Source organism: Ambystoma mexicanum, chromosome 2p, assembly GCF_040938575.1.
Source record: "Ambystoma mexicanum isolate Mex_15411 chromosome 2p, UKY_AmexF1_1, whole genome shotgun sequence".
In the NCBI taxonomy this organism is placed as follows: Eukaryota; Metazoa; Chordata; class Amphibia; order Caudata; family Ambystomatidae; genus Ambystoma; species Ambystoma mexicanum.
Genome location: NC_090923.1, coordinates 120,589,642 through 120,603,019, shown reverse-complemented (window position 1 = coordinate 120,603,019; position 13,378 = coordinate 120,589,642). Strand labels below are relative to the sequence as shown.

Sequence of the window (13,378 nt, the reverse complement as noted above, 5' to 3'; positions counted from 1 at the left end):
GAATAAAGCACAAAGAATTGAAGTAGCAACAAGAATGCTTGGAGCTGTTTAAAAGGCTTATGCCTGAATGAGGTAAGGCTAGAAAGTGTACAGCGGCAGATCTGAGCACAGAGGAGGGCTATCTGAATCATAAAACAAGTGTCTCAAGTCCGAACACGGGAAGCCAGGAGAAGAGAGAATACTGGATCAGATCTTTATTTTTTGTTGTAAACTTTGTGAACTTTGCGAACTACAGGAATTTTGTGACTGCTGATGAGTGATTGAACTTTTAATACAAGATACAATACCTTTGACAGACTGTTCCGGCACCGCGTGGGTACTCAATTGAAGATCTCTGTAAGGTATTCAGCTGAGAAGTAGCAAAAGTGAGAAGGCGATTATATTGAGAAGAGAACGGGTAATTGTGAATTGAAGTGGTCCTGCGACGGGTTAATCAAAATCCTGCGCACAGACGAAAGTCTTTGGTTTTTGGAGTAAAGGAAGCTTGGTAAAGTAGATAAAGTTCGTCCGAGCATGGCAGAGGGAGATCCATTGAAAGCTTTGTGTTAAAGAGGGCCTCAGCCCGGCGGAGGGGGCCCGGGGTGAATCGAAAATCACCTGAGAAGGTTTTGTGTTAAAGTGGGTCTGAGACTGGCAGAGGGGGACCCGGAATGAACAGAAAATCACCTGAGAATTTGTACATGTGAAATCCTAAAGGAACTTTGATGTTTGTCGTATTGCATCAGGCCCTCTGAAATAAGAGACTTTGAATGGCAAAGAGACTTTGGCACAGAAGTCCATGATGTTGAAGTTTTGAACTGCATCCTTGTGCTAGAGAAGTCAGAGACTGTGCTAAGCTTGAGTGTGCCGCCTTGTCCCATTCTGAGAATGTGGGGAAGGGAAGCCAACGGCTTGAATATCCTGACATATCCATTTCTGAACACTTTTCTTTTGCAAAACATTGTTTCCCACACAATTTGTATTTAGAAGTAAGGATTGGCAATAGGTTTATTAGTATAGAGCCTTTTATTTTGACAAACCCAACTAGGACTGCGTTATTATTCTTTGATGGTTGTAGCTTGCTTCCATCTTTAGATTTAGGATTAGATAAGCGTTTTTCAAACCCGATTGAAGTTCAATAAACACCCTTGAACTGTGCACACCTACTTGGACATTGGAGGGAGGAGGGAAAGGGGTGGTGGGCTTGGCTGGGGAGTTGTTGAAATTGTTCTATTAAAGTTTTGAAAGGTGTTTAAGGGGGCGGGGATTGGGGGGGATTGGGGGGGATGGGGAGGAGGAAGGGCAGGGTAGGGTTTGTGGGTGTTTTGGGGTTGTTATGATAAAATGCCAATAAAGAGTGTTTAAAAAAAAAAAGTTCCTCTCCGGATCATTCAGTAATAATAGTAGACTGCGTTTCCTTGTCCTTGCTCTGCTTTTACAACTGATCCAAACATTTCCGTGGAGCTCTGTGGGTTGAAGCAGAGCCCAAGCAGTTGCCGGTCGTTGTTTACATTTTGGGGGGAGGGGAGTAGTGTTAGCCTTTATTTTTTGTTGGGAATATTTGCCTGTTTTTCTGGAAGTCCAAGTAACTAGTACGCCATTTATATGTAGAGCTGATTTCCCTCTATATATATTTAGCCACCGCTTTTAATGCGTTTTCTGGAATCTGTTAACAAAATTGAAATACAGTGCCACAGAGCAATGCACACCAAATGTAATTGATGGCGAATATTAGAATCAAGATTGTTTGTCTGTGGAGGCTATTGTCCATTCCAAATAGGTATCCATACAATATATACAAGCAATCAGTCTTTTTAAGGCGTGTACGCTTCCTTAACAGTGGTGCAAGATAGAATGACCTCTGTATGCATGTTCATTGCATCTCTGCACATTTTCTGTATCAAATTATTACTCCCTCTGTAGAATAGAACATTGCTACATTCCCAAATGTGTAGAAATTCAATGGTACCCGCACCATGAACAATTATCTTCTGTCTTCTCTAGAAATATGTGGTAGTGTGCATTTCAGATACATAAAATGATGTATTCATTCTCCTTTTTCTCTTAGTGTGATATTTACTAATGGTCTTTTAAAATTGTCAACTGAAGTGTATCTGAGCAGTGTATATTTATAATGCCTTTACAGTGTCTTCCAAACCTGGTACATGCGTTACAGTTCTAACAATTGAACCCTTGGATAATGGTAGGCTGCAGGAAGACCTGGCTATCCTAGCGGACTGCGCACTGCCGGCTGAACTCAGGGTAGGAGTTTTGCCTTCCCTCTTTACGGTGGCCCTTTTCATCAAGCTACAGTACTATTTGAAAGTCTGGAAGTAGTCTGTGTTCTAAGCTGGTGTGTTTGCAGTCATCTGATCCCTCATCTGTGCTTACTTTTTCACCATTTGCTGTCATCAAAGATTTGTCTGTATAACTAAATACTAAGTTGTCACGCCATTATGCCAAATGAGATCTTGTATGGTTGGCTTTCATATGTGTATTATGCCATTTCAGTAAAATTATACCCAATGAACTGCAGCAAGGCTAATTCCAGTTATCCATTTAAATGTGTAAAAAGTACCAACACCGTATAGTGGGGCAAGTTCTGGTCATTCCCCCACCATTTGCAAACATTACATCTGGATGATTTGTAGAAAATAATGATTTGTTTAGATTATTTTCTGGAAATTGAATACATGCAAACAAACTTTTGGAATGATATTTGATTTAATATCAACAATTTTAAATCCTTTCACTGTGTGTCCTGCCTATGCTGCAACACAATTATCAAAGCCATGAGGGTTGATTTGATAATACCATTTGTGTATCGAAGGATTGTGGGCAGTTGCACTTTTTTACTATTGTGCACTTTTCACATTTAACTTTAGGTATTAGAAAATGTCACTACAATCTTAATTTTGATAGTCCTCACTTTGGAAAGGAGGAAGACGACCCTAGCCCAGCTAGTGACTATGGTCATAGCCACTCCAGACACTTCCACCTCCACCTGCCCCAATTGGTGTGCCATATTGACTGCAGGTCTCCCCAGGTATGCCATCTGTGTTTGGAAAATAAGCCACTGAGTAAGATGGGGATGTTGGGGCATGTAAAAAGTCCTTGAGGGAGTGGGTTTTGTTTGGTCAATGGAGGGTAGGGGTCGGGCTATTGTTTGGGACAAGGGGCGGTAGGGATATTGTTAGGGTCTAGTGGGGACATAGATATTATGTAACATTTGGACCATAGGGGAGAGGCAGCATTTTGGTAAACTAAATATCACTTTGACATGACATGGTGTACTTGGTTGTTCTTCCAGTGAATGAGGGTGGTGGAATTGGCACCATGTGTACATATAGGCTTGACGTAATGTCTGCCCGTAAGTGGATTGTTGTCAAGTACAATTGTGCAAAGGTTTCCGGAGCATGATATACCTGTTACGTTCATCAGGCTAGCCAGAGGCACCTTCCTCTTCCTGGTTGCTGTCTGGATCCTGCTTCTCCAGGTCTAGTGTAGGCATCCATTGCTGGACTACTATATTGAGCAACATGCAGCACAGGATGACAGTCCTGCCAACTGTCTGTGGTCTGTACACCAATGCACCACCTCTATAATGCAAGCACTGGAACCAGGCCTGCATGAGCCCAAAGGTTTGCTCTCTGAGTACCTTTGTCTCCTCATTTTCGATTCTGAGGTCATGGATGGGAATTTGGCAGGGTTGTCTACCCAGCACCTCCTGTAGGAAAGAATTGACAATAGTCATGGTGAAGTCATACATATTCCAGATGTTGGCCAGGTGCATTGTTTTCTGACATCACTATGAATTGTTTATCCTTGATATAGCTGATACTGTTTCGGTCGAAAAAGCTGGAGGAAGTGAGAGGAAGGGGAGGTGTATAGGTATGTCATGGGGTGAGGGAGAGTGGGGGGGTCAAAGTATTTGTCAAAAAGATATACCCCTTTCACGCACCTAGCTGCTAAGCCAGTGTTTGGATGAGTGACTGCTTATTAACGTGGGCAGAATGCTGTCGCTCATCTTCATCAAGTCATTTTTAAATCAAGGTAATGTGATACACAGGTAGTATGTAGGTTGTGGGTATGCTGTTGATTCTAGTTCCTGAAGACCAGCTCTGTTTTAGACTGCGCAGAGAACATCTGGGAAGCAACTGATGGCAAAAAACTGGCTTTGGCAATGTTTATGCCAGAAACGACTCCTCCACTTTACAGTTCAGGAATAGACAACGGAGTACCAACATGCTCACCCCCTCTCCTACCGCTGCCACAAATAAGCCCACATAATGATGGTCTGATACCCAGTAATCATTTTACTCAAAAATGAGGCAGAGTGACCCTTTTCCAAGAGGTTGGGGTATGGATCCCTCAGGAACTGTTTGAGATTTTTGTAATCTCCAAAGGCTTACAACTCCTGCTCCCTTCCCACCCGCTTCTCAATGCTCCCATTAACAACTTTCATCAAACGCCTCCTCTGATGTTTCCAAGTTGCTTTAGATGGGGGCTATAGAGTGTTCCTCCCTCTGATGTTCTACTTTTTCGAAGACCCTAAGAAAAACTAGGCAGTTCTTCAAACAATCCTAGATGTTTAGAAGTTTCTCATCTTCCTGCCTAAAGAGATGCTCATGATGGTCACCCTGTGTCATGTCCCTGGTCATCCTACACAGACATCAGGGCATTACTCACAGCCCCTGGAGGCTGCCCTGGCGCCTTGCCCAGCGTCAGACAGGCCGTGGGTTCCCAATAGACCCGGTAGTATTCGGTCACGTGATGCACACACAACGTGCTCTATGCGTCTTCCAGCACAGTAACTATTTACACCATGAACAACCGCAATGCTGTGCTCCTTTAAAAGTTGCTGTTGTTTCCTCAGAGAGTTTTGTCTCGCATCTCCTGTGTCTTTTCTGGCTTCGGAACCTTAGATTGTGTCCCGGACTCTGCTTTGAATTACAGCTGGTTTTCGGTTACCCTTGGCCTGCCCCCCTTGGCTACTCGACCCGCGATTATTCTCCCGGCTACTCTTACATTTCCGACACCTTCTCCCGTTGCCTGTAACCCCGCCTAGTGTTCTGCTTCAGTGCCAATGCTGCATTTCCACGTTGGGCACTCCTGAGAAAACCCGCTGATTCCTCACATTCACAGGGGACCTTTATTTGCTTGCTTTCTTTCTTTCCTTCCCTTTTCCTCACAGCACTCGTTGGCTTCCAGGACGCTTTGCTGCACACATGCCCTGATTCCACCATCGGACCCTCTCCTAGCTTTCTAAAGACGCTTTGCTGCTTTTCTTTTCCACTTTCAGTAACCTGTTGGACGTTCTGCTGCTGTGACAAAACACAGGTTGCTATTGGGTTGTTGTTGGACTTTTCTTGGGACGCTCTGCTGCTTTCTTCTGGAGATCTGGACTCTTTTAGCTTGCGCCCTTGTGCCGTTCGGGTCAGGGTTTTCACTCAACAGACACTTTTCATGGGACTTGGCTTTCTACCTTCACTAACTACGGTGGATTATCTTCTGGCATCAAGTAGGTTTCCCGTCTATCCACATCACACAGCAGGTAAGAGTGGGGTTACTGAGGGTGGTGCAGCTGGGATCTTCTGTGTGTTCATTTACACTCATTAAAGCCATTGTGTTGTTTCTTTCCTTAGCTCTGTTGCTGCTCCTGCCTTTTCACTCAAGCCCCTAGCCAGACAGGTGTTCTAATATCCTGCAGGCTGCGTTCTTGGGGGGAAAGTCTTTTTTGTCATCTATTCCCCGGAGTGACCTGTCCCCCCTGGGGTTGTGGTTTTGTTCCACTTCCTTTTGGAACGCTACACCCTGGCTCAGGCTCTGTAGGCCTTTGCATCCAGGGGAACTGGATCTGTGCCCTAGGGCATGAGTATGCACACCTGTATGTACACATGTGGCTTACCCACCACAAGTTCACAGGCTTTGTCATCATGAACCCGCACATGAATTCAAGGTGCTTCCCTTCTGCCCCACAGGTCTTTACGAAGAGATTGGTGGCTCTGACCTTTAATCTCAGGCATGGGAATACACATTTGCCCATGGGTCAATTGGGTTCTCACCCCGGTAGTATTCGGTCACGTGATGTACACACAACGTGCTCTATGCGTCTTCCAGCACAGTAACCATTTACACCATGAACAACCGCAATGCTGTGCTCCTTTAAAAGTTGCTGTTGTTTCCTCAGAGAGTTTTGCCTCGCATCTCCTGTGTCTTTTCTGGCTTCGGAACCTTAGATTGTGTCCCGGACTCTGCTTTGAATTACGTCTGGTTTTCGGTTACCCTTGGCCTGCCCCCCTTGGCTACTCGACCCGCGATTATTCTACCGGCTACTCTTACATTTCCGACACCTTCTCCCGTTGCCTGTAATGCCGCCTAGTGTTCTGCTTCAGTGCCAATGCTGCATTTCCACGTTGGGCACTCCTGAGAAAACCCGCTGATTCCCCACATTCACAGGGGACCTTTATTTGCTTGCTTTCTTTCTTTCCTTCTCTTTTCCTCACAGCACTCGTTGGCTTCCAGGACGCTTTGCTGCACAGATGCCCTGATTCCACCATCGGACCCTCTCCTAGCTTTCTAAAGACGCTTTGCTGCTTTTCTTTTCCACTTTCAGTAACCTGTTGGACGCTCTGCTGCTGTGACAAAACACAGGTTGCTATTGGGTTGTTGTTGGACTTTTCTTGGGACGCTCTGCTGCTTTCTTCTGGAGATCTGGACTCTTTTAGCTTGCGCCCTTGTGCCGTTCGGGTCAGGGTTTTCACTCAAGAGACACTTTTCATGGGACTTGGCTTTCTACCTTCACTAACTACGGTGGATTATCTTCTGGCATCAAGTAGGTTTCCCGTCTACCCACATCACACAGCAGGTAAGAGTGGGGTTACTGAGGGTGGTGCAGCTGGGATCTTCTGTGTGTTCATTTACACTCATTAAAGCCATTGTGTTGTTTCTTTCCTTAGCTCTGTTGCTGCTCCTGCCTTTTCACTCAAGCCCCTAGCCGGACAGGTGTTCTAATATCCTGCAGGCTGCGTTCTTGGGGGGAAAGTCTTTTTTGTCATCTATTCCCCGGAGTGACCTGTCCCCCCTGTGGTTGTGGTTTTGTTCCACTTCCTTTTGGAACGCTACACCCTGGCTCAGACTCTGTAGGCCTTTACATCCAGGGGAACTGGATCTGTGCCCTAGGGCATGAGTATGCACACCTGCATGTACACATGTGGCTTACCCACCACAAGTTCACAGGCTTTGTCATCATGAACCCGCACATTAATTCAAGGTGCTTCCCTTCTGCCCCACAGGTCTTTACGAAGAGATTGGTGGCTCTGACCTTTAATCTCAGGCATGGCAATACACATGTGCCCATGGGTCAATTGGGTTCTCACCCCAGCCAGAGAGGTTTTATTCCTTCAGGTCCCTCTGGACCTGGTGCATTCTATTGACGTATCCACATCAGCAACAATCTTCAGAGGATATGCCATTCCATGAACCAAACCCCTCAGTGTCCATATTGATGGTCTCCTTCCGCCTCAAAAATTGTGCTACTGTTGGGTCCCTTTAGGTGCATGACAGGAATGCGTACGACTCGGGCTCAAAGTTATTTTCTTGACATTCAAAGCCTTTCTGCCCTTCCTTCAGGGCTCCAGGCTGCTGAGCTATAGGGATAACACTGCAGCCATGTTATTCCTCGGCAAACAGGGTATGACATCTCCCCAACTTTGCAACCTTGTCAGATTTGGCATTGGGCCATTCAGAATGAGCTTCACCATATAGCAACCTTTCTAGGGAGGTTTCTCAATCTGTAAGCTGTTTCACTGAACATGCCCTCTGGCGCCCTCTTGAATGGAAAGAGCAACATCATTAAAGCTGTCTTTTGGAGGTGGGCAATCCTCTTCTGAAGTTGTCACGCAAGAGAGCAAGAAGTTGCCTCTCTAAGCATCCTGAAAGGGATGCCCGTTTCCATTTTTTGTAATGACATATAGCATGTTTTTCCTCCACTTCCCTTGAGTCCAGAGCTGATCCACAAGTTGAGGTGCAGTCTGAGCTGTCGGATGATAGTGAACGCTCACCAGGTTTTGTTCCTAATTTAGTGCTACTCGGTCAAGAGCCTCCCTCTCTGATCAGACCGCAGAAGGAGTTTTACTCCCAGCTCGGAGATCCCTCTTCAACCCCAAGGATGAACATAGAAGCCTGGTCTGTGCTAAGAGGAGTTCTAGAATATGGCTTAGTCGACCGATTGTAGGAGGCCATCCTAGTTACAGTGAACAGGGAACTCCGAGAAGTAGCCAAAACCCAATCAAGGTTAACATGGAGAGCAGTCAAGGCTATTCTCAGAAGAGTTTGAGTGCGGTCAGGGTCCCTCAGTGAGTCCACACAATATAATACACAATAATTAAATTTAGACAGATATGTATAAACAAATACAAATATTAATTCTAAGCCTTCTGCCTACACTAAAAAATGAAACTAGGATCTTATATCACACAGTGCTCAATAAACATATATACATTCACCATAGGTAATTAAGATGCATTAAAATGACTTAATAGATTCCAAAATGGCCGCCGGCACTGAGTAGACGTGCCAACGGCTGCTCCCGGGCTCTGAGGCATCTCATCTGGAGATCCAACCACCCCCAGGTGCAGGTGCAGGAGGCCAGAGCTGGATTGCAGCGGTCCTGAGGGGCACAGCAGGGGTACGAGGGCGCCCTGTGGAAGCAGCGGGAGGTTGCCTGAGGGGGCCCACGAAATAGGAGGCGCGGCTTCCAGATCGGAGTATGTTCCCGGCAAGGAGAGGAGTGTGCGCTGGGCAACATTGACGGGCTCCTTGGGCTTAGACAGGGCCACCCCCCCCCCAGAAAGTGAACAGATCAGAGCAATTGCACGCCGGCACCGCTGCGGAGACGGGAAGACCGGAGGGGAGCCCCACTGCAGCGCCCCGGACCCCTGGACGGGGTGAGGTGAGGAGACTGCAGGCGCGGGGGACTGTCTGACCGGTGCGCGGCATGGGAGCCCAGGCACGAAGGGGAGAGCCGGCAGGAGCTGTGCCACATCAGCAGGGGAAGGAGAGCAGCAGGGCTTAGAAGGAGGACCAGCGACCCGGCGCAGGACCTTCACCTCAGTTGGACTCTGCGGGTGCCTGGCGCGGCAGACTAGGAGGAGCACCCGGGAGGTTTGGCGGCGAGCTCCGGTGGCTGGGGTGTACAGCGTGGCAAAGCTGTGCGCCAGGGTAAAGATTCCAACTGACAGAAGGCATGCATCGTCGCAGAAGGAGGCCAGGATCGGTGGGGCCCCCGAGGAAGCAGTACTATGATGCCGGGGAGCGGGTGTAAGAGGCGCTGAAACTCCGGGGATAGGAGTGGGCATTGGGTGGGGTGGGGAGGAGGAGGCCCCCATCAGGAGTTCATCGGGGCGCCCTCGGCGGCCCCCCCCTTACGGCGGCTGGGAAGCGGGTCCCGGCCGAGCTGCACACCGGGGCTAATACTCAGCGTGGGGCGCAGAGAGGGTCGGCCTCTGCGGGCCCCTGGGTGTGACACGGCCGCTCTGTTCTGAACATCCTTCGATGGCCGTTAGGAGTGTGGGGAGGTCCAACAGGGACCAGGACTCGCCAGTGGTAGGGAGGGAAGGACCATAGTGGCCGGGTAAGCAGGGCCTGCAGAGGGCATAATCCCACAACAGAGGGGGGTGGAGGGAGGAGGTAGGGGGGCAGTTCAGGGCGGGTCTCGCCTTGAAGAGACTCCCGGGAGAGGGACGAGGGGGCAAAAAGCAGGGCCTTGCCAGAATTTTCCTGCTGGGTTCAGATGGATAACGCATAATGTGACGGGGCTCAATACCCCCCTCAAACGGGCTAAATTAGAGAGGTTCACTAAGACGCACGCCCCAGATATTCTTGCTCTTCAAAAGACCCACCTACTGAGAAAGGACCAGGACCGCTTGCGTCTGAGGGGCTTAACGCAGATATACTTCGCCTCAGGGCCCACAAAAGGGGGGGAGGAGTGGCGCTGGCCTTCGGGAGGAGTATTGGTTTCAGAATGCAAGATGTCCTCAGGGATAGGAATGCAAGGTATGTTCTGGTAAGAGGGGCGCGTATGGGTATGCCCTATACTATAGGTTCAGTATATGCCCCGAACACGGGACAGGATCGCTTCTTGCGCGAGACCTTGGGAGTCCTGGAGAATTTCGCAAAGGGGCAAGTTATTATACAGGAAGACTTAAGCCTGGCATGGGACAGACGTCTGCACCGGACGGCGCATGAAGGCGCAGGGGGAGGAGCGGTGGCCTCATCCCAACTCCGGGTGTTGGGTGGAGGAGGCAGGGCTAAGGAATGTGTGGAGGCCTCTTCGTGGTGGGGAGGAGGGTCACACATTTCTCTCCGGGGTTCATGGAACCCAAACTCGAATTGATTACATATGGGTATCAGCGAGTCTGGTGGGAAGGGTAGAGATGGTGGAGAAGGGGCCCATGGGCATAGCAGATCATAAAATAGTGCATATGAGGATGGGCCTGGGGAGGCGAAGCCCAGGAGTGTGGAAGTGGAAATTTCCAGACAAACTACTGAGGGACCGGCTGGTCCGGGAAGAAATCGGGGATTAAATAAGGGCTTTCTTAGAGATGAACAACAGTACTGACACAAGTCTGGGTACAAGGTGGGATGCCTTCAAGGCAACATTGAGGGGTGAGCTTATCGCCCTGGAAGCGGAAAGGAATAAGCAAATGCGGCAGTTGGAGGCACAATTGGAAAGGGAGGTGAAGACGGCACGGCTAAGAATGGGGAAGCTCCTACCAGGAATGCATTCAGGGCATATAGGCTAGCTGAAGGCCAGCTGGGGCTTCTGAGGAGGACCAAAAAAGCAGAAAGGGCTATGCTCATGGTCAGGCAAAAGTACTAGGCGAAGGCCAATAAGGCTGATTCTTTGTTAGAGTGTCTCCTGAGGGGGCTAGGGAACAGAACATGATCATGGCCATGAAGGATGAGGGCGGGAACAGACTCACCCGCACGGAGGAAATAAAGGGTCGCTTTGCCAGATTTTACGGCACACTATACTCTTCTCAGGACCCCCCAACCCATCCCCAGAGGGACTTTCTTGAGGCTCTGCCCCTCTTCAGTCTGTCCCGAACGGCTAGGGAGTAGTTGGGTCGTGAACTCACGGACGATGAGGTGAGGACCACTATAGCGGTGTTGCTCCGCAATAAGGCCCCAGGGCCGGAGGGCTATCCAGCATCTTTCTACAGGACCTTTTCCCAAATTCTAACCCTGCATCTCACTCAGTTTTTTTATTCTTTTAAGGCATCTGGTAGAATCATTCCGATGATGGAGGAAGCTAAAATTACGCTCTTCCATAAGACCGGGAAGGACCCGGAAGAATGTACCTCTTACAGGCCCATCACGCTCATTAATACAGACGTGAAACTATACACCAAAATACTGCCGAAACGGCTTTAGGGGCACCTTCCGGCGTTGATCCACCCGGATCAAACAACGTTTGTACTGGGGAGACAGACGTCGGATAACATCAGGCGTGTAGCCCACCTTGTAGAAAAATCACAGAAAACGGCCACTCCGGCGGTCCTCCAAGCCTTTGAAGCGTAAAAGGCAGTTGACCGGGTGAAGTGGTAGTTTTTGTTCCAAGTTATGGAGAGGATGGGACTGGGCGAAGATTACATCAGTATGGTCTGGGCCAACTATCAAAGCCCTTCCGCACGTATCATGGTCAATGGGGCAACATCAAGCCCATTTAGCCTAAGGTGTGGTACCAAGCAGGCGTGCCCGCTCTCTCCCTTGCTCTACGCAATCTACCTGGAGCCTCTACTGTAGGTGATCCGGCAGGAGGAGCCCATCCGGGGTATACCATTTGGAGGTGGTCAGCACAAGGTGGCGGGTTTCGCCGATGACATGCTCCTTACCCTTACCGATCCGAGGGTCCAGTAAGGCGAGTATGGACCTTCTGTCCAAATTTGCGGAGGTGTCGGGTTTGCGTGTCAACTGGCAGAAGTCAGAGCTCATGAACTTGTCTTTAGAAGTCAAGGAGGCCGCGGAACTTAAGGAGGGATATCCCTTTAAGTGGAGCCCTGGGGGAATATATATCTGGGGGTGAAAATTACCCCTGCTCTGGAGGGGTACGCGGGTGAACTACATCCCCATGATGAAAGCAATTAAAAAGGACCTCCGTAAGTGGAGAACCCTCAGAATATCTTGGTTGGGGAGGGGGGTAGCGCTTAAAGGGATGGTCTAGTAAAGATTTTTATTTAAAAAATAGATAGGCCACATAAAAAAAAAAATACTAGCATCCTCCGTTTTAAAACTTCCTATGTAAAATTTTGAGCTATTCAAGCTCAAAATTCGAAAAAGCAAGCACAGGGGCGCCGCCATTTTGTGAAATGGAGGCCCTCCTGTGCTGGCTTTTGCTTTTGCGGCACTAATGAAGGAAAAGCCAGCCAGCTGTAGTAAACAAAGTCTACCGCTGGATGGCTTTCCCTTCATTAGTGCCGGGACTCGGAGGACGCGGACCGTAGACCAGAGCAGGAAAGCTGCAGCTGAATCTCGGTAAGTGCTATTTATTTTTTTTACAAAAAATAAGCACTAGCTGGAGGAGCCCAGAAAACTTAGAAATAAAACCGCAGCTTTAAAAACGTTGTATTTATGTTTGCGGTCGCTTTTGAAGCGACCGCAAACATAAATACAACGTTATTGCTCGGAGGAGCCTGAGAAACTTGGAAAGAAAAACCGCAGCGTTTTCCAACACAACCGCATGTGTTTCTGCCTGCTGTGGCTATCACTTTGGGTCTCCGGTGCTCCACCGGAGACCCAAAGTGAAAGCCACAGCAGGCAGAAACACACGCGGTTATGTTTACATGCCGCGTAGTGTTTCTACCTGCAGCTGATTTCCCATTTGGGGCTCTCGGGCTCCCCGTGGGGAGCCCGAGAGCCCCAAATGGGAAATGCTAAATGCTGCGTTGTCTGCCTAAATCTGCTTTCCCATTTGGGGCTCTCGGGCTCCCCGTGGGGAGCCCGAGAGCCCCAAATGGTAAAGCAGATTCAGGCAGACACAACGCGGTTGTTTTCCGCAATGCCGCGTTGTGTCTGCCTGAATCTGCTTTTCCAAATGGTAAAGCAGATTCAGGCAGACACAACGCGGTTGTGTTGGAAAACGCTGCGGGTTTAAAACCAAGGATGCCTGCCGTCGTCTGTGTGCAGTGGCTGTCACTGGAACTCGCCTAACCTCCGATCTGTGAAGTGTCCTGAAGAGGCCTGCATTGGTGAATCTTGCATTTCTCCCTCGCCACGGGTTGCATTCCACATCTGGACCTGAAAGAAACCTTGCACCCGCAGCTCCTGGGCACCTCTAACTGGAACCAACAGCGGGATATCCAACCTCCAGCAACACCCACCCCCGCAGTCGACCCAT

At 48.9% G+C, this 13,378-nt stretch overlaps 1 protein-coding gene across 2 annotated transcripts in view; it reads left to right on the top strand.

Moving 5' to 3' along the window:
• Positions 1 to 13,378, top strand: part of ABTB1 (ankyrin repeat and BTB domain containing 1) — an 870,760-nt gene that overhangs the window by 375,174 nt on the left and 482,208 nt on the right. For both annotated transcript variants that reach the window (XM_069643370.1, XM_069643371.1), the window contains exon 8: positions 2,126 to 2,241. In XM_069643370.1, coding sequence (XP_069499471.1) covers positions 2,126 to 2,241 — 116 coding nt within the window. The remainder of the gene's footprint in view (positions 1 to 2,125; positions 2,242 to 13,378) is intronic.